Source organism: Carassius auratus, chromosome 25, assembly GCF_003368295.1.
Source record: "Carassius auratus strain Wakin chromosome 25, ASM336829v1, whole genome shotgun sequence".
Classification (NCBI taxonomy): Eukaryota; Metazoa; Chordata; class Actinopteri; order Cypriniformes; family Cyprinidae; genus Carassius; species Carassius auratus.
The window spans coordinates 13722568-13742747 of NC_039267.1; the positions used below are offsets into that span (position 1 = coordinate 13722568).

Sequence of the window (20180 nt, forward strand, 5' to 3'; positions counted from 1 at the left end):
AGAACAAATTATAACAATAGGAATCAGAACCAAATCCATACCAACAGTTCAGTTTGATGTAAAAAACGTCTTGGTTACATATTGTAACCCTCAGAGATGTCACGTCCCAATTCGTCGGTCAGCCGATGTGACCGACTGAAAGGGAACAACAGCCGTTTATACACAAATCAATACACAGACAATGTCACAAAAGATCTCATGACATTACACTCAAAGGTTTAGTTAAGGCAACTTTTTGATTGAGGTTAAAAACATCGTTATACAAACACAAGCAAAAAGATCATTTAAATCAATGAATGTAGAACTTAAGTCAGTTGATTCTGCATTGTTTATTGTACAAACTGGCACTGCATAAATTTCCTGAAGAAAATTTAACTGAAGCTTGTGCACAAGGAAGTTGCTATGGAGTGTTTGATGTGTGGAAAACTGTAATGCTCCGTCTTGTCCCGTGTGATCACCGCTGTGAGGTTTACACAATGCATTTTGTCACATGTAGGGTTGGACATGCAGTGAGCAGTAAGTATGTGCATTGGTCAGGCATGCATTTGAAAAAAAAAAAAAATGTGAACCACCCGTGAATTTTCTGTTCACATCCTTCACCATAAAGTATGTTTTACTAGCGTGGTTAATTACATACCATACTAACAGCGGCAGAACAGAGGACACGACGTCAGAATCTAAATCTGTGAGACGTTCATTTAAAACACAAGCAAGTTAGTGCATTTGGCCAAAAACCTGAATGAAATTTAATTACAGCTACTGGATGATTCAGATAAGAGGTAAAAGCAAGAGATTTATTGAATTAGAGATAAATAACTGTTTTAACAAGATAAAAAATAATATATATATATATATATATATATATATATATATATATATATATATATATATATATTTTATATAAAATGTATTCAGGATGACTAATTACAAGTTACATTATCTGCATAGTTTAAATAATGTGTTTAGTAAATAGGAAAGAAAAAGTGCAGAATCAGTTTTTTCCTTTAAAAAAAATCTTGTCTAATCCTTTAAACCCCACTGTACATTTTATCAAATAAAATTAAAGAAATGTATTTATTTTTTAAAAGTTTTTATTAAAAATAATTAATAAACTTGCATGCATTTTAACTGCTTTGGATGCTTTCTATTTTTTATGGTGAACAGCAAGAAAACTGGAACGGCAATAGCGACAGGACAAAAACGTCTCGCCTCAGTAGATTTAATAATAAAGGCCAATGCAGGAATTTTAGAGCAAGTCAGAGCATGTTTGCTTTAGAAATAAGTGACAAATTGTGCTCAATTGAGTTAAAGTGCAAAACAGCTGCATTTATAACAAATGATTATAGTTAGATGGCACACAAAAAATTAAGCATCTTGATGACAATTAAAGCTAAAAAAAGCAATTTCTGGTCCAGTGACAAAGTGTAGGTGTGCACTTAATAAAGCCAAACGATTAATTGTTAGTTTCGTGCAATTCAGGCAAGGTCAACAGAGATACGACAGGGATCTCTGGAATGAAAATACAGATACCTTTTATGTTTTTTCCTATTTTTTTCTTCGTCAAACCTTAGAGGAAAGGCAGGAAGAAGGGTTAGGGCATAGAGAGTTTCTGAACAGCCAACAGCAGCTAGTACTTGGGAGCATATCAGACGTTCGGTAAAATAATTACAAAGCTAAAATCCTGCAGAGAGGAGAACAGTATGGAAACTTAAGTACGGATTCAGAAGGTAATCATTTAACATAGCTTGTCTAAACAGAGTAATGAACGGACAGTAGAAACTGATCATTTCGTGCTTAAAAAAAAAAAGAAGGAAGCAGTAAGGCATAATAAAGGGATACTTACTGTTTAATGCAGTCTGGAATGGAAACGTACTCCATTGGGACGAGCTCAGCCAGGTCTGTCAGGCTGAACACATACTTGATTTTCTGGCTAAATTTTGAGCTGTAATTGGAAAAAGTTACAGTGAATAATGCATTTATAAAGTCATTGCAGGACTTCAGTTCATATTAAAATATATCTGAAGGTAACTAGAGAAGGACTGACCTTATAAAAGGTTTTGTGAGGGCCAGGAGGGTGCGAATAAACCAGGATGGGTGCACTATTATCAAAGACTTCAAATTCTTCCTTAACCTGTATCAGAACATTGTGGTGCAAACATAAATGTAGACTTATTCATACTGAAAATAAATGTTTATATTAATACTATTTAGAAAACTATACACAAAATAGATTAATATAATGCATTTTGATTTACATTTATTATCATTACTTTATTTTGTTCCCATACATTATAGATCGTTTAACATCTGTTTGTTTGAAATTGCTTTTCTGGGTTATTTGGGGTTGGAACAAAATGAAGTTGAAGATAAAAACAGAATGAGCAATTTAAAGGGACAGTTCACTCAAAAATTATGGGTGATAGTTAATACTGAATGAGATTCTCACCTTCGATCTATTTGCTGATAGCATTTTCTGAGCCAGCCCACACTGGGCATCCTTCTGCGTGAAGTGGCTCCATTCAGGTATACAATCATATAGTTCTCAGCTACAAGAAGCTCCAGAGTTCCTATGACATACCTGAATGACACACAAAATGTTAGTTGGGAAACCACATAAGATTCGAGGCATCAGGTGAGGACTTGTCTTAACAAACTTAAGGTGTGGCCACAGTAGAGAAATTTGGGGCAAAAAATTCCCTCGGCTGTTGGCAATAGTGCAGTTAGCTTTCAAACCAAGCAGCTTTCTGTTGGCATTGAATTTGCATAAGGAAGAAATCTTTCACATCACACACACAATTCCACATTCTTGTTGAAATGACTGGATTTCCCCAAGATAAAAAAAACAAATTCACCAAACAATGGTAAATGTGACTGCTAGACATGCTAGTTAAAGGGATAGTTCACCCAAAAATGAAAATGTTATGTTTATCTGCTTACCCCAAGGATATTTCCAAGATGTGGGTGACTTTTTGTTGTCATTTTGTTGACCAGATTAAAAATGTACACCGGTTTTCTTAAGTCCAAATTGAATTCCAATTGTGTTGGAAGCATTTAATAGCAACAAAATAAGTGCCTTAATTTCATCAGTGCTGTCTATGCAATACTTTGCAGAGACTATTCGGCAATGGATTGTAATGTAAAAACTTTAAAAGCTGATTATTGGAGTGCATTTTACAAGAAAATACTAATACTAATAATGCGTTACTTGATGTTTCTTTGTAATTAAATAGGGCAATGTATAGTAATTAAATAGGGATTAACTAGCAATTTCTGAGATAAAATAGTTTCTACACCAAATTTTTCCAATAAGATCGCTTTACAGGACGTCTCTTATTGTTTTAAAGGGATATTGACCAGAATAAACCATGTGAAAACAGCCACCTAGCACTTACTTGAAAAGATTGTCCATGATGTATCTGTAATTCGGTTGATTGCTCTCAGGCATAAAGCAAACGGCAAAAACGATTATGGCATTCAATCCATCACCATAGTAACCTGAGAAAAGGGGAACCATGTTTGAAAGTGGCTACTGGCAAACGTGTGAACTTTAGCTGTTTTTTTACAGCAATTACGCAAGTTGACTGATCCAATTCATCTGAATCAACAGCTCTATGTCTGTGCAACTGTTCATTTTGTAACAACATGCAAAAGAAGCATACTGAATGAAAGCGACAGCTGTTAGAGGGCAAAAGGGAGGGGGAGGAAGTGGAAAAAGAGGAAATAAAGATGGGATCAGGCTCCTCTGACTAAGAGATGAACTGGAAAAGGTCTGTGGTGTTATAAATTACAATAAATGCCACAGTAATGCTCTAAAAGATAAGAAGCACAATTTTGAGAATCAGAATGCAGCTAAACACCATCAAACTGCTCTGAATGTTTTCAGTTTCACCCACTGACAAGTTCACTTCCTGAACAGAACAGAAAACATCCTTGTGTAGATAACAGACAGGACACATTGGTGTGGAAAGGTGCGGTCACGGACCTCCGTGGCTGATAACCCTCTTGTAGGGCTCAATGGCCTTCATGTCCACCCGGTGCTCCTGTTCTCCGATGCGGAAGACTCTCCAGCGACGGCCCTCCTCCCGTTCCTCCGTGTTGGTGAACTCTTGCACTGACTCCACTCCTTTACGCAGCAGGTCCGTGTTTTTGGGTTTCGGGAGGTCATCTGACAAGAGAAATAAAGGGTTTATTTGATTAAATAATGGTTATTTTTGAATGCATGTGCACTGTTTTCTTAAAGTGTTCAGTTCAGTGACTGTTTGTGCATTTATTTGATCAGGAATGATGCTTTGCTGATTCACAGCTCCAAAAAATAAATCAATAAATAAAACTAAATGAATAAATAAATACACTTGTCCTGTGGTCTTTCGATTCAGCAAACCCAACTATAAAACTCCTAGGAGCACAAAACAAGGTACAGATTAAAACTCTGTGTACTGGTTTCTGTATGCCAAAACAAGCAGCCAAACAAATGAGTATTAAACAAACAAAAAAAAAGCTACAAAAAAAAAAATTAAAGAGGAGGAAAAAAATTCCAGGCTGATCCATTTTTATTATAATTAATATATATATATATATATATTTTTTTTTTTTCAATGAGACAATCACATACTACATTAGAGCATTGTTCCCAACACTGGTCCTGGAGGCACCTCAACACTGCACATTTTGCATGTCTCCTTTCTAGGAAATACCAATTTCAGGTCCTGGAGTCTGTACCAATTGGACTGACGACCTTAATTAGGTGTGTTTGATTAAGGAGACATGAAAAGTGTAAAATGTTGGGGTGTCTCCAGGACCAGGGTTAGGAACAACGGCATTATAAAACCAAAATTTAAGATTTAAGGTCATATAGATGTTTATTGAAGTATGACTGAAACTGCAAGTATTTTTTGTATGTGCAGTGTATTTTCATAATTTATTTTAAAGTATGTAGCTGCTAGCTTAGCAACATGCTAATGTAAGATTATAGAAATCCAGTGGGGGTAACTTCTTTGAACTCTTCAGATTAGACAAATTTGATTGGTATAATGTCTAAGAAGGTCCCTGCCTATGTAGACAGTAATTAACACAGCAGACAGCAAGGCAGCTAGCTAGGTTTTGGAACAGAGCTAATGCTAATACAACCCTACTTACATAGTTTTCACTAGTTTTCAATATATACATGATTTTAACAGCTCATTATAGATACATGATGTAAAAACCCTTTTGAAAAGTGCAGTTAATTATACTGAATGTGCATTTGTAGTGCACTTTAAAACTTTAAATCCGTTTAAAAAAAAAAAAAAAAAAAAGTGTACTTTCAGATAACAATATTTATGAAATAAAAAGTAAACTCCCTTAAGAAAAATAACTATGGTTTAACTACAAATAAAACCCAAAAACATGGTTAATATAGTTTAACTATGTTGACTACAAATTAACCTTGGCTTTGTTACACTTAACCGTAGTCTGATCATAGTATCTGCGGTTGTACAAATGGTAATCATAATGCCAAAAAAAAGAAGGGTTACTACTCTTTTACTATAATAAAACTCATAAGGGACTTTCAGGAGTCATATAATCATTCATCTTAAAGTATTTTAATGTGTCTGCTAACATACTAGAGCATGTTAAGTTCTTGATTATAATTTTAACTACAAAGTTAAAACATTTTAAAATGTAAGAAATGCAGTTATCATTAAATTAAATTACATAAGACAAACACGATTCAAAAGAAAAATGAAAGTATATTTTCATTTTCGATAAATGCTTTCAGCAGAACAAGCAATGATGAAATTACAGATAAAGATGTAATAAAAAATAGATATACTGAAGTAGGTCAAAAATAAATAAATAAAAGGTATGCTTTTTAAACAAATGCTAAAATGATAACTAATTTTCACAATGGAAGGCTGCTTTTGCCTTTAAATTCAAAGCGATTCATTTCAAGCATTGAAAAATAAAATAAAATTAAAAAAATGTAAAAAAAATTGATCAGGACACCAAAATGAGGCTGATTTATAGGATCAGATCTGATGAGATTCAAGGAAAAAACATGCACAAATCAAAAATCCAACCATTAACATTCTCCACACAAAAACAATGGGTAACATCTGATTTGTTGTGCTGTATCAAACCAAACCAAAGGGTGATATAACAAAAAGGAAATGAAATCAATGCTGTAGAACTTGATCAGGGAGAAAAACATCCAGTCGGGTAACCTTACCACTAACCGCAGGCCAGCGGCCTGACGCAAACCAATGAGAAGAAACAATCCTTCCAGGAAAGAGAGAAGAGAGCAGCGGGACAGAAAAACAAAACAAGAACACACAATACTGTTTAACTAAGTTATTACACAAAGCCGGTCCCTGAAAAGATCTCTAATGTTAGTGAGTAAGGAACATTTCTTCAGGATTAGAAAGACATGAGTTCGAATGGCTGCACAATGACTAATTAAGCCGATTAGTTGCTGTTAGGATTACATAAAGTTAAACTATCAACATGTAAAGGTTCAACCACAGTCATACCTTCCCACTCAAACTCGTTGCTGTTGTCTGAAGGGGTGTCTATGTCGTCCAGGTCCAGTTCTGTACTCTCATCCAGCTCATCTGAAAGGACTGAACCCTCACTGTGGTCTAGGTTTAGGCTGATGTCCGGAGCCAAAAGCTTCTTTTTGGTTTTCTTTGCACTGTTTAGTCCATAAGACTGTGAAGCTGCCATTGCAAAACAAATATTAATTGCTCATAACGTTTCCTGAGCTAGTGATACATGTATAGATGTCTCTACATATTCCATATATTTGAGAATATCTATGATTAAGGCTTACCGGGTGCTCCTTCACCAGAAGACCTGGTGAAAAGCTCGTCATCAAGATGCATATCTTCCTCTTCTGGGAGTGGCCTGGCAACCCAAATAAAACGCATTTGAAACTTATCGTAATATACTTTACAATCTGCTATCATTTAAACCAGGACCCATATTCACACAACATCTCAAGGCTAAAAGTAGCTCATAACTTGGCGATTTAGGAGAAAATCGCAAAAAATTATGGGCGTGTCAAACTTAATTTTTTTTTTTTTTCAAAAGTTAATTCACAAAGCATTTTAGTGCTAAAACTAGCTCCTAAATCTGTGAAATTTTAGGAGTAAGGAAGAAAACTCCAAAGTCACTAAGACCAAATCACAAACTATCCTCCCTGCTGAAAACACTATCACAGAAATTCTAATGGTTTCCTCTACTAATACCATTATAAACATTACAAACAAACCACAACTTACCACAACTAACAAACCATTAAAACAATTAAAAAATGAATTAGGATTCAGTGGTTTTAACAAGCCACCTATAGAACGTAACCAATTACCAGTAGGGACCCACAGGCAACATTACATTTACCATTAAAACCAGTCAAATTTCCATTATAACCAGTAAAACCATAAAGAATTATGTTATGGTTTCTATTGTTTTATTTACTTATTTATTTTCAGCAGGGCTAATATGGCTCTTGCCGGCAATCTTCCTCGAAAATTTTTGAAACACTGCACATATATGTTTTCTCAAGCAGCTTTTTTGGGTTTTGGAGGTTATCCAATTCCCAACTCAATTTTTCCTTTGATTATATCTTTGTTTTCATTATTAAGTTGGGCGAGAAGCTTTTCTTGCACTCATTTTGGTTTTCTCCTCCCCTGCTATGAATTTTAACATTAAAAAGGCTATTTAACCAAGATTTTAACAGGGTACTTTGAGTACCCACAAAAAGTGCTACATAAATGTAACAAATTTATTATTATTATTATTATTATTATTATTATATTTATTTAGAGTGCAGATATTTTTTAATTTCCAAATTAAAATAAGAAAAAAAAAAATCAAATGGAATATCTTTAATTTGTCAATTGTGTAATCTGCAATAATTATCAATTAATAATTATAATTTATTAATATGATATTTTCAATCAAAATAATAATATTATAAATGGTTATTGTCCATTTATGCAATATACAATTTTTTAGGGGGATGAAAACTCAGCTCTGCATTTATTTGATCAAAAATACATTAAAAACAATAAAAATACAATAAAAATTTTACAAAAAGTATTACAGCTTAAAAAAACACATATTTCAAAATGCAATTTACCAGTATTCCTGTCATACAAAGCTGAATTTTCAGCATCATTTCACCAGTCTTCAGTGTCACATGATCCTTCAGAAATCATTCTAATATGTTGATTTTACTATTATATAGATGTTGAAAACATCAATAAATAATATTTTTGTGGAAAACATGGAAAGTACTTTTCAGGATTCTTTTGAAAAAAAAAAAAAAAAAGTTCAATAGAACAACATTTATTTGAAATCGCAATTTGTGCGAATGTAAACGTCTCTGATTTGACTTTTTGGTAAGTTCAATGTGTCCTGGCTGAATAAAACTATTTTCTTCAAATCTTAAAGGCCTCCTATAATGCAAAATCTACTTTTACACAGAGTTGGACATAAATGTGTGTTGGCAGGTTGAACACAACCACCCTACAATGATAAAAATCCACCCACTCCTTATTTGAAACCCCATTAAACCAAATCACCCCCACTAGGTCTGCCCTTTTGATTCTCTAAGCAATATGACATCACGTTGTTTAGGCCTCGCCCACAGTCTTTGACTGACAGTCCTGCATTCATATAGTTTTCTCCCTCAGCAGTTGAACACTGGCTCTCATCATTACATTATATTACATCTTGTAAAAAGGGTCTAATAGGTGCCCTTTAATGACCCCATCCATTTAAATGGTAAGGCATCTTGCAATTTATCATGAAAAAAAACCCCATTTTGGTCATACCACCCACCACTTTCATATACACGTCTTAACAGCCTACCTGGGGAAGTCCTCATCTTGCCACTCCTCCTTTAGCTCCACCCCTTCCATTCTCAGCCGTGCCTCCGTGGTAGCAACTGACTCCTGGTGCTCAAAACTGAAGGATAAAAAAAAAAGAAAAGAATGAACCATTTGGGAGCCATTCTGGCGTAAACAGCCCTAGTTCATAGCATGTTATTCACTCACTAAAAACCCAATACGTCTGAGTTGAAAGAAAGATTCCAGAAGTCCAAATCTGACACCGGCTGACTCATCACAGAGCTACAAACAGCTTTAGTAACTGAGAAATAGCTTCAAACTGCCAAATGCCACCACTGCACCTCAAGACACAGAATATCACAGCTTATGACATAAGAACAAAAATCCAACAAAAATGTGGGCCTCTTTGGTGAGTTAATCTCCAATACAAAGGCATGTAAACTCCTGAGGACTTCATACACATTGAATCATGTCACATAGGAAATAAGTTCGATTATGAATGGAAGTAGGCAAAAGAGTTTCACCTTCTTTGGGGAAAGATTTGGGTGGTGACTGGAAAGGCCTGAAATTCTTGGAGTGTTCTCAAAGGTCAAAATTATCACCGTAGAGAAGAAACCCGCTCTAATTTCTTAGAAATGCAGCAGATTAGGATGCCGCTCTTCTTAGAACTAAAGTCATTTCACAGTGAGGTCACTCACAGGGTGCGACGCTTCTCAAATAAAGTATTAATAAACACTTGATCCAATGTTTGAAAATCTGTAATTCTGAATGTAACTCAAGAGCACAAATTACAGAAAACCGAATTCATTCTCATGAGCTTCATGTTCAGACTGGAAACAGACTGGGAAGCAAATGGGAGTAGCTCATTTCACATCGAATGATGTTTATAAGTTATAACATTGTTTGATGCAACTGCATGCCGTATTTTTACATAAACATAAACAAGACTAAGTTGTGGGAAGTTCGGGAATGCCTCCTATATAATGCTGAGTGTATTGCAGGCTAACAGTATTCTATGCAGTGCACTCAACTGCATACTTTGGTAAATGCATATATATATATATATATATATATATATAAAGGGCTTTCGGTTCGGTACGCGGTACGCATTATGTACCGAACGGTTCGTTGAACTAATTAATTATATCTAAAAAAAAAAAAGAAAAAAAAAAGTTAAATATAATGATTTGGTTCAACAAGGTAGCCCAATAACCCAAACGACGTAACAGGCAACGCCCCTGACACTCCCGAAGAAGAAAAAAACACCATCTTATATGTTTATGTTAGGCTACTCAGCAGGCGCTCGCTCACTCACTCAGTACGCGCTGAAGGCTCGTTGCAAAATAGCCAATGCGTTTAACAGACCAGAAATAGAAGATCCTCCAATAACCAACAGCTCTGGTGTTTGGGTGCACTTTGGATTCCCTGTAAGCTATAATGGTGATGGCAAGAGAAGGGTGGATAAAAAAAACAACGGTTGCATCTGCCAGCGGAAAAAAAAAACAAACAAAAAAAAACCAGCGGGAATACTTGAAACATGTAAACTCATTTACACCGACATCACCAGTGTGTCAGTATCTGGGAAAAGACTAAAAAAAGGAGAAACATACACGCAACAAACTATACCTGCAGCATTTAGGCAGACATTTCCAACTGGCTCAAACAGGGCAAAAGACATCACCGCGGCGATTGGTAGGCTTACGTTACATTTACATTATAGCCGCGGATATGAGACCTTACTATTTACCCTTCATTCTGTCATCACCATTATAGCTTACAGGGAATCCAACGTGCACACATATCGCGCCTAAAAACGCGTGGAAACCGCTAGGCGCATCATTCTCCTCCTTTCCAAAGCGCTCGGGCAGAAGCGCCCCTGAGGCGTCTGCCTTTGCTAAGCAACAATGACGTGCTCTCTCCATGAAGATGCGGAAATTTCAGCAAAGGATAAATGGATTTGCAGCTCTAAAAATCACTTGCAGTAGCTCTGCTTCTGAATTTATTTCAAAATTGCAATCCATATACAACTATGATCAGCTGTTCCTTCATCTTGGCTGAGCTTTCAACGTTGTTACGGGAAAGGATGAAGCTGATTGGTTAGTTCTTGTCACATGACCCACGTTGCGCTTGCGGCATTCTGAAAAGTTGAGATGTTTTTACATTTTGCTGTATCTAAAACGTACCGAACCGTACCGAACGGAACCGTGACATCAGTGTATCGTATCGAACCGGTTCACAATTGTAAATAAGTATAAAGAATGGCATTGGTTTTATTTTTAGTGATAAAAAAAGTTTTTTAATTTTAATTAAACATTTTTAATTAGTATATTTTTGTGTTTTGCTTTGGTTCCGAAATTGGTACCGAGAACCGTGGACTTTCACTGGTATCGGTACCGAATACTGAAATTTTGGTACCGTGACAACACAAGTATGCATGCACATTACTGTAAACAAAGTCAAACATCCTACGTCACATTCAACCAAGTTTTTCTAAGTAAATTTGGCTTTCATAATCTAAAAATATCTTGTATTCCCATCAACCGGTTATTTGCGTGTGTTTTGTGTGTGTACAGGCTGTTTTGTCTTCTGATTTTAATGAATAAGGCTCAGCAAAAGAGTCATTCATCCACCAGCTGTTAAGTCATTTCAAAAAGAGGCTGGCGCTCAGATGTGAGACACTGGTTAACTGAGGACGGGAGCTAATTGCAATGCCATCCATGTGGTATCACTCATACTCCTCCAGGAGGAACGTCTCCCGCTCTTTATCCCACCCTCCCAGAAGAGATCTTCAACAGTTCACACTGTCGTGTCATGGGACACAACACCGCATCTTTCTTTGCTAAAGTATTGCATAAATAAATGAACACAAAAGAAGATCTTTTGAAGGATGTTTCAACTGTTTTTGGCCATACAATGAAAGTCAATGAGGTCTAAAAGAACTTTAAACTCCACTGACTTTCACTGAACATAAACAACAATTTTCATTCTTGGGTGACATATTTCTGAGATTCTGAATGAGATTTTAAGTAAAGGATTCAAACTCCTAAACCTGTCATTATGAAGCAGAATCATAGACTTGGACTCAGATTAATGTACCTAATAAAGCTGCACACAGAGAATTATTATATAGATATTTTTGTTTTTACAGTAACTATGTACACACATGAGACTAAGCACATGACAATAGACTGTACACACCTAGACACTGTTATGAATGCATTACCTACAGGCGTATGTTTTGTATGTCACCACCACACCTACTTTAAGTGACAATAACCGCATTATATAATAATACACTGTTAGCACCATTTGGTATGTGCCTAAAAAAAAACACTTGATTTTGGCGACTTTGCAATTTTCCAGCAGTAAACATTAGATTAATATTAAAATCAAACAGACTAAATCATCATAATGTGTTCTTTTAGTATCTTTTTCATACTATCATAGCATTTTTTTCAAGATTTCAAAGTAGCTTTTTTATTATTTTTAAGTTTGTTGTGTTAATTGCTTTCGTCACTTTGATTAGTTTGTTTCAAATTTTCTATTTTGCCTTATTTTTTGTTTTTGTAAATTTAGTACTTAAGTTTCTACATTCCATTTTTTTTTATTATTCATATTTTAGTTTATTTCAGCTTTATTTCAGTTAATGGAAATTGTTTTAGATTTAACTCTTCAGAGTATTGAATAATAAATATTTTCTTATAATAACTTTAGTTATAGTTAGGGTTAGGAACGGCTCAGTTTGATGCAGTCAAAAAAAATTTAGTGAATTTATTTGGCCCCCCCTTCATGTGGTAGAAAGCTTAAAATTATTTTACTTCCAGTGAATCAAAATTTTAAATAACTGTTACTTTTTTATAAGAGAGAAAAAGATGTAATAACAGGGTGGAGTAAAACGTGAGACACTACTAGATACCGCATTTTCAGTCATAAAAATTATAATGAAATTAATGTCAATTGATTAGGTCAAAATAACTATATTGTAGTCAGGGTTGGGGAGTAACGGAATACATGTAACGGCGTTACGTAATCAGGATACAAAAATCCAGTAACTGTAATCAGTTAGGCCAAAAAAACGTAGTAATCAGATTATAGTTACATTTTGAGAAAAGGGGGAATACTTTCAGGATTACAATGGTTTAATTTAAAACTAAATAAATCAGTATTTTGGCATAATAACACTATATTAAGCACAGCTTGATTAATGACTCACGCGAGTCACGTGTGCCACCCGTTGGTGCATGCGCAAATAACAGCTGTCTACAATCTCCTCAGACGCAGATTGAATCACTGCTGCAAAAACGCGTTAATTTCATGGAAATTCCGCTGCTATTTTGTTTAAAAATAAGAAACTGCAAACAACGTTGTACAGTGCAAACTGTGCCTTCCAGCAAAGAAAACACTTTCTTCATCGAAGGATTCGACATCCAACCTAAAGGAGCATTTGCACTTTTAAAAATTAGTTTTATATTTGCAAAGATAAAAAATAAATAAATGTTATTCTCTATTTTCCTTTTGAAGAAACATTTTCCATTGTCTAAAAATTGTTCTTATATTTTCATTGAAAAAAAAATTATTTCGGACGCCGCTGCAAATATATATTATATATATATATATATATATATATATATATATATATATATATATATATATATACACACCCTAAGCAAACCATGCAGCTTCTTTTTTTTTATAATCTTTTAAATATGTATTATATAAATAGGACGGTGATCTACAGCTAAAGTTATATAGCGCTTCCTTCATTTTTGAATTTCTGTATAGAGAGGTCACGCAGTGACGTATCGATCTTCTACTGGTCCCACACATAGACAGTAAAAGAAATGGACACAGCGACCCCATTGGAACTCAATTGAGACAAATGAAGCCCAGTTTTAGCGTTTTTTAGCACTTCCGTTTCTGACGCGCAGACTCAAATGAAGCTTGACGACGTCAGCAACCTGTCTGCCAGATGTAAATCTTCTAGTAGCTGTGCGTGCAAATTGCCATCGTTAATCTTGCAGAGACGGCGAGCTTGAGCGGGGAGTTCTTTGTCGTGAGTGAGCAGGAGTAAGTATTCGGATTAATTATTTTGTATAGTATTTTAAAATGTAACGCCAGTACGCCATATTAAGTTAATTGCCTGCGAGCTTCTCCACCAGTCTGTACGGTAATGCGACAGAGAGCCGAGTGGTTATGACGCAATCGTTAGCCTATTTTTTACAAAAACTGTTTATACGGGGCCATAATGTAACATAGAAGGTAATGGAGCCCTTTATACATTGTTGTGTATCTTTAGAAATAAATAATGGACAAACAGAGTCTTTAAACACCTCAGATGTAAAGTTATTCGCTGTCAAAGTGACGCCAAAATGAATGGGAGTCAATGGGAATGCTAACGCAAGTGAAGTTCTGCTAAAAGATGGCAGCCCCCACCCGACTTCAACTTCCGGTCGAGTTCCTTGCCCCTTGGTCCCACATCTTCACGTGATGCGAATTCGCAGGTCAGAGTTCACTAAACTTGAACTTTGGAACGCAGCGAAATATTTTGCATAAGCTTGCGTTTCCGTATGAATTAGGGATGTCAATGATTAATCAATGATCGATTAATTGTCGATAAGAGATGCAATCGATTAAGGCTATCGATGGTCGGTTAACTGATTCAATGTTGGGCTGCGTGCGGCTCATGCGCACTCAACACGTGCGAGCGGCTGTGAGTGACGGTGACGATATATAAAAGCATCATCATTCATTCACAGTGTACAAATTAAGCTTTTGATGTGATTTAAACTTTAAAGTACATTAAAATAGAAACAACATATTATTCAATAACAAGTTATTCAATATTAAATGCAATAGAAATGTAGTTACTAATCCTTTCATCAGATAACTGTTTTATATCGTGCGCTTTGCAGGGCTGCGGGACACAGTGACAGGTAGTCTATTCATTCCTACAACTTGTTAATTCATTCCTACGAATTATTAATGTGGCAATTGTCCATGTTTCATTAATTTTGTTCCCTAAATAACCCATGATTTAAGTGAAATAAGGGAACAAATTAATAAATCGAACGAATTCTTAATTCATGAAATCTTTAATTTCCCTTCCCATGTTTACCACAGTAAGAGATGCGAAAACAGTTATTAAAAGCGAAAGATAATAAAATAAACCTGGGAAATTAGAGGGTTAGACTATGAAGATTTAGGAAAAGAAACAATGCCTAAATATACTGAATTTGTGGAAATTCGTGACCAACCGGCAAACCAGAACAAAGCCGCGTAAATGAAGACTATGGGGTCCAAAAGCATGGTCGCGATCTAACATTTTCCAGTTAACCTATTATTCCTCTAATAAACAAAGCTTTTATACCACACTTGTCATAATCAGATCTTATCATTTCTAAATAAATAATTGCTGGATTCAAAACAGCGATTAATAGGCGCTGTGACCGACACATTCCTGGAGCATTCAGTTTAAATAGACCGTAGTATACCGGTCCACTCTGCTGTTATGCCAAGGACGTTTTTGCTCATATGAAGAGGATCATCTTTTCCGTCTATATGCGAATGCGTGTTAAGTACAAGCCTAGTTTACATTATAAATAATAGTTTAACATTCAAATACATTGCGAATATGGAAACATTTCGATTTGTGCCGAATGAGACATGAGCAATAACCTCCAAATAAATCTAGCCAAAGCCGCGCTCGCTCATCCTCATCTGCACGCATGCACTGTCACGATCTAATGCGCTGTATGCCGGATTTTTAAAAATCTGACATTTTCTAGGACAGAATCCAGCAGGATCAAATTAATGTGAGCAACTGTGTTTTGGTGCAGCAGCGCCGATGTAGTTCACTTAATGTGCAGCGCAGTCACACGCGCTCCACATTTCGGATAATTTTATACAATAATGTCAGTTGAAAACATTGCAATTGTGCTTTAAAATACAACAACGAGCACCACAAAACCATTTAAAGAGGCGCGTTCAGCGTTCAGCGTTCTCCGTGCGGGATTGGAAACTGTCAACAAAGTAAAATGACCTCAAAAGTATGGCGCGCTCTCTTCATTTTATCAAATGATCATAATCGCATCTATTCATTTTATAATCCTGCTACTAGCATTTTATTCAGACTAAAACCTCTTTAATTCAAGTGAGAAAGCGTTTTGTGTGTGTGTGTGGCTTTTGCACATCCTGTCATACCGCTGACTGCTTGCCTGCAATAGACGCATTTTGCAGTATTATGGTTAACGATTAATCGATTAATTGATCGTTAATTTAAACGACGATCGATCATGGAAATAATCGAAATTTGACATCCCTAGTATGAATGGAAGTCAATGGAGAGAAAAGTGCAGTGTGACCGCCCCATTATTGTGTTACTTGGTTTACGTTACTGAATCCTTTTTTTATGAAGTAATTGGTAACTGTAACGGAATACATTTTTAAAGTAACCCTCCCAAGCCTGATTGTAGTATGATTTTAACTGTTGATACAGTCGAAAGGGGGAAGACATGCAGATTTTCACTTTTTAAATGATGGACTGGAGTGGTGTGGATTATTGTGATGTTTCTATCAGCTGTTTGGACTCTCATTCTGACGGCACCCATTCACTGCAAAGGATCCACTGGTGAGCAAGAGATGTAATGTTACGTCACTCCAAATCTGTTCTGATGAAGAAACAAACTCATCTACATCTTGGATGACCTTAAGGCAAGTAATTTCTTAGCAAATTTCGATTTTTGAGTGAACTATTCGATTAAAACACCCATTCACTGCACCAGAGAGCAAGTGATGCTAAACTTCTCCAAATATGTTCAGATGAACAAACAAACTCATCTACATCTTGGATGGCCTGAGTGTAAGTAAATGTTAATTTATGCCTGAACTATTCCTTTAAGGAGAGACAAACGTTTGATTTAGTTAAAACTTTTCTTGCTGCTAATTTCGTGTAGTAAGATTTAGTCCATCAGACCAAAAGCAGTCATAGGAGACCAAAGTGTAGCATGTTCAAGGAATGTTAAAGTGACAGTCCTAAAGCATAGTTTGTTTTCGAGACACAGACAGTGTCCCCGTTACCTTCTGTTGTGTTCTTCAGGAGAGGAGAGTGTGTGCGGCTCTCTCACAGGGGTTGAAGTCTTCACGCCTTGTTTCTGTCTATTGTCTGGAGTCTCTTCCTGCGGCGTGTCTCCTGTTCGGACCGGAAGGTCTCCGTTCTCCAGCGGATCATCCCTTGCTCTGGAATCCTGAGGTGGATCTTCCTCGGAGTGAACCGATGGGGATGATAACGATAACGGGCTAGTTATGTTTCTGTTTTCTGGCGTCTCAGATGTCCGGCTGGGTGTGTCTGACTCTGGGTTACTTCTGTTGGCGTTCAGATCGCTCGAGTCTCTCTGGTTTGAGACTTCTCCAGTCGCTACTGCATCTGTGGCCATCATCGACGTGTGATCGATGACAATCGATCAGCAGAAATGCAAGAAAACAAGCGTTTGCACGAAAAACAAACCGTGGTATTCAATCAACATCGACTTCACATAGTCTTTGATCTATCTGATTAATGTTAATACTTATAACAGACTGTGTGTTTAAAATGCAAGCATTGGTGTGGCTATATCAGGTATGTTGTAAAACAATCTTGCCCTTTTGAGTGAAGTCCCCGATGAGAGTGTGTTTAGAGGGCCAGCAGTGCGCAGTCAGACGCTTTCCTCTCCCCCTTTTCCTTCTAACAGCAAGGTTGCTGTCAGTTAAACACATATAACGTTGAGAAATGCGTGTCGATCATAGCAAAGCGTTTAAACCGGTCAATAGCAGTTTAGAGGACGGTATTAATAGCTGACAAACTCCGTAGACCCATCTCATCTGTTGCTTAAACCGGCCGTCATTCTTCTTTTGGAAGCGTCGGGTAAATTAAAGTGAAGTCTGACTCAATAGCACACACAACATCCGGGCACAATGTTGATCGTATTCAAAATAAAAGTCTCCCGGGTTGATTATTAAAAGTCACGAAAGAGCTCAGAAATGGATGTTAAGATCGAAGTACATATTAGTGCCAGCTTAATGGTAAAAGTACATTAACAAGAACGTATTTCTTACTTTAGATTTTTTTTAAAGTGGAAAGTTTTAATGGGTGTTTATTAGATAATTGAGGGATGTGAGATTCAATTTGTGAAGAAATGTATTAAAATACTTTTAAAACGTTTTTTTATTATTATGGCGGGGTTAATATATTTTAATAATACAAACAAATAAAGAGCTCATTACTTGAGATAAAGTAAATGTGTCTGAAAATAAAAGAATATATAAAAACGTAAGCTTATGTATTTCTAATAGCTGACAGGGCAACATTTGTCATTTACATTTAATTTATCTTGATGTACCTACTAAACTAACTCAAACTACAACTGAAATAAAAATGAAGAAAACGATACAGACATTTAAAAAACGAATACAAATAATACACAAAATTAATACAACTTTTAAATTAAAAGAGAAAAATCTAAAATATTGACAAACAAAAAAACTATATCTAAAAGACTGTATGGAGGTCACATTAAACATTTTTCCACGCCTTCCATGCCAATATAATATTCCATGCCCATAATAAATAAATTCAATATAAATATTTAGACAGAATATTTATTCAATTTTGCCAAATTTAGGTAGTATGTGTATTAGTTAAGTGTACTAAGTATATTACAGAATGCTAGTCATGAAATCAGCCTTAGTAAGACTTCCCTTAACGAAACTCTAAGGAGAACAATATTCTCGATACATAATTTAATTTTTAATAGAAATGACAAAGAAGAAAGTATTTTTTGTTATGAAAAATGGCAGTTACTTAATTCTTCTGTGATGCATGTTATATCGACTGTTGCATATTGTTAGCAGACAAATTATTATTATTATTTTTTAACAGTGTCCATATTTAAGGAAACATCAATATATGCAACCAACAGTAAATATTCTAACCTGATGGATGGCTGTCAAGTTTTGATCTATTCACTACACTAGGTGGCGACAGAACACTATATTAACTCTCTTGCTGTAATTAATCTCAGAACAGAAGGACCTCCCCAATAACTGAAGATTAGTAATTCAGTGTCAATATGGAAGTCACAACGATTTTTTTTTATTTTTTTTTTTATGTTTTTTTATATTCAAAAATATGGTTGTGCATGGAAGTATTTTTTCTCCACAAATCAATATTTAAAAGACTATATTTACTTGATTATTACGACTGATTGCTACAGTACACCTGCTTAGTGCTTATGGTAAGTTACTGATGTTATGATGCAGAATGCAAATCTAAGATGTCTAAAGCAGGTATATAGATAGAGAGAGAGAGAGAGAGAGAGAGAGAGAGAGAGAGAGAGAGAGAGAGAGAGAGAGAGAGAGAGAGAGAGACTTTTTGACTTTTAGTTTTTCTTTATTTTAACAATTATAACATTATCAATAAAACAGTATTTACAAAATACATAAATTTACATCAATATACAAAAAAACTCATACATTCATGTGTAAATTTCCATCTTCTAAATCACATAAAACAGCATTCAAAGCCCAAGTTTGTTTAAAAGCATCAAGATCTCCAACCATTTTATAGTATGTGAACTCAACAGTAAGCCGGGCAGATAACAGTCCTTTTAAAGTCATGTTAACATCAGTAGAAACACCCCCATTCATCCTTTCTTTCCTTGTTAGCCATATAGCTAACTTTGCTTGACCATATAAAAAATTAATTAAGACATCAGTTTTTCTATTTTGATATTTATACTTCGGGCCATAAATAAACCCGTTTAAAGTAAATTCAAAATTCAAATTCTTACTCCAATCTTCCAACAATAAAAACATTGGCTTCAATCTTTCACACTGCAAAAATAAATGATATATATCTTCATGTTCAAAACAAAAAGGACATTCATCCCTTACAGTTGGATCAATATGTGCCCTGTGTCTATTAGTAGCTATTATCCCGTGTATTATACGCCACTGGAGATCACCGGTTCTCTTATCAATAGGACGTTTATATAGAGTCCTCCAACTACCTTTAGGTGATCCATCTAACCCATCTATCCCTTGCCATTTAGAGTCTAAAACATCTTTTAAAGACTCATAATGCATTACTTTTACACAAGTATAATACATCGCTCTCTTTCCTATATCAGCAAACAAATTAAGCTCTGGAGTTTTAAAACTCAACAGCTTTCCTTCATCTCCTGCCCTTGTCTCCACAGCTGCACTTACCCCTAAATTTGGAAATTCAACCATCTCATTAATATATTGTGGTTTTGTTTCCTCGTCTTTCAATAACTCTGTAAATGTTGATGGTATTACAGATAAGAATTCAGTCCT

The 20180-nt window shown here is 35.5% G+C and overlaps 1 protein-coding gene across 3 annotated transcripts in view; it reads right to left on the reverse strand.

Annotated features, from left to right (window-relative positions):
- The window catches only part of LOC113043421 (BCL2/adenovirus E1B 19 kDa protein-interacting protein 2-like), an 18834-nt gene extending 1070 nt beyond the window's left edge, over positions 1 to 17764 (reverse strand). Inside the window, exons 1-11 of one of the 3 annotated variants that reach the window (XM_026202782.1) lie at positions 16908 to 17764; positions 8854 to 8949; positions 6809 to 6882; positions 6510 to 6695; positions 3983 to 4165; positions 3393 to 3495; positions 2447 to 2578; positions 2045 to 2131; positions 1844 to 1942; positions 1531 to 1566; positions 632 to 683 (exon numbers count right to left, since the gene is read on the reverse strand). In XM_026202782.1, the coding sequence (XP_026058567.1) occupies positions 671 to 683; positions 1531 to 1566; positions 1844 to 1942; positions 2045 to 2131; positions 2447 to 2578; positions 3393 to 3495; positions 3983 to 4165; positions 6510 to 6695; positions 6809 to 6882; positions 8854 to 8949; positions 16908 to 17266 (1368 nt within the window). In that variant the 5' untranslated portion in view covers positions 17267 to 17764 and the 3' untranslated portion in view covers positions 632 to 670. Of the gene's footprint in view, positions 1 to 631; positions 684 to 1530; positions 1567 to 1843; positions 1943 to 2044; positions 2132 to 2446; positions 2579 to 3392; positions 3496 to 3982; positions 4166 to 6509; positions 6696 to 6808; positions 6883 to 8853; positions 8950 to 16907 lie in introns of those variants that run through there. The other 2 variants (XM_026202780.1, XM_026202781.1) reach the window with 2 other exon arrangements.
- Positions 17765 to 20180: the final 2416 nt, after the last annotated feature.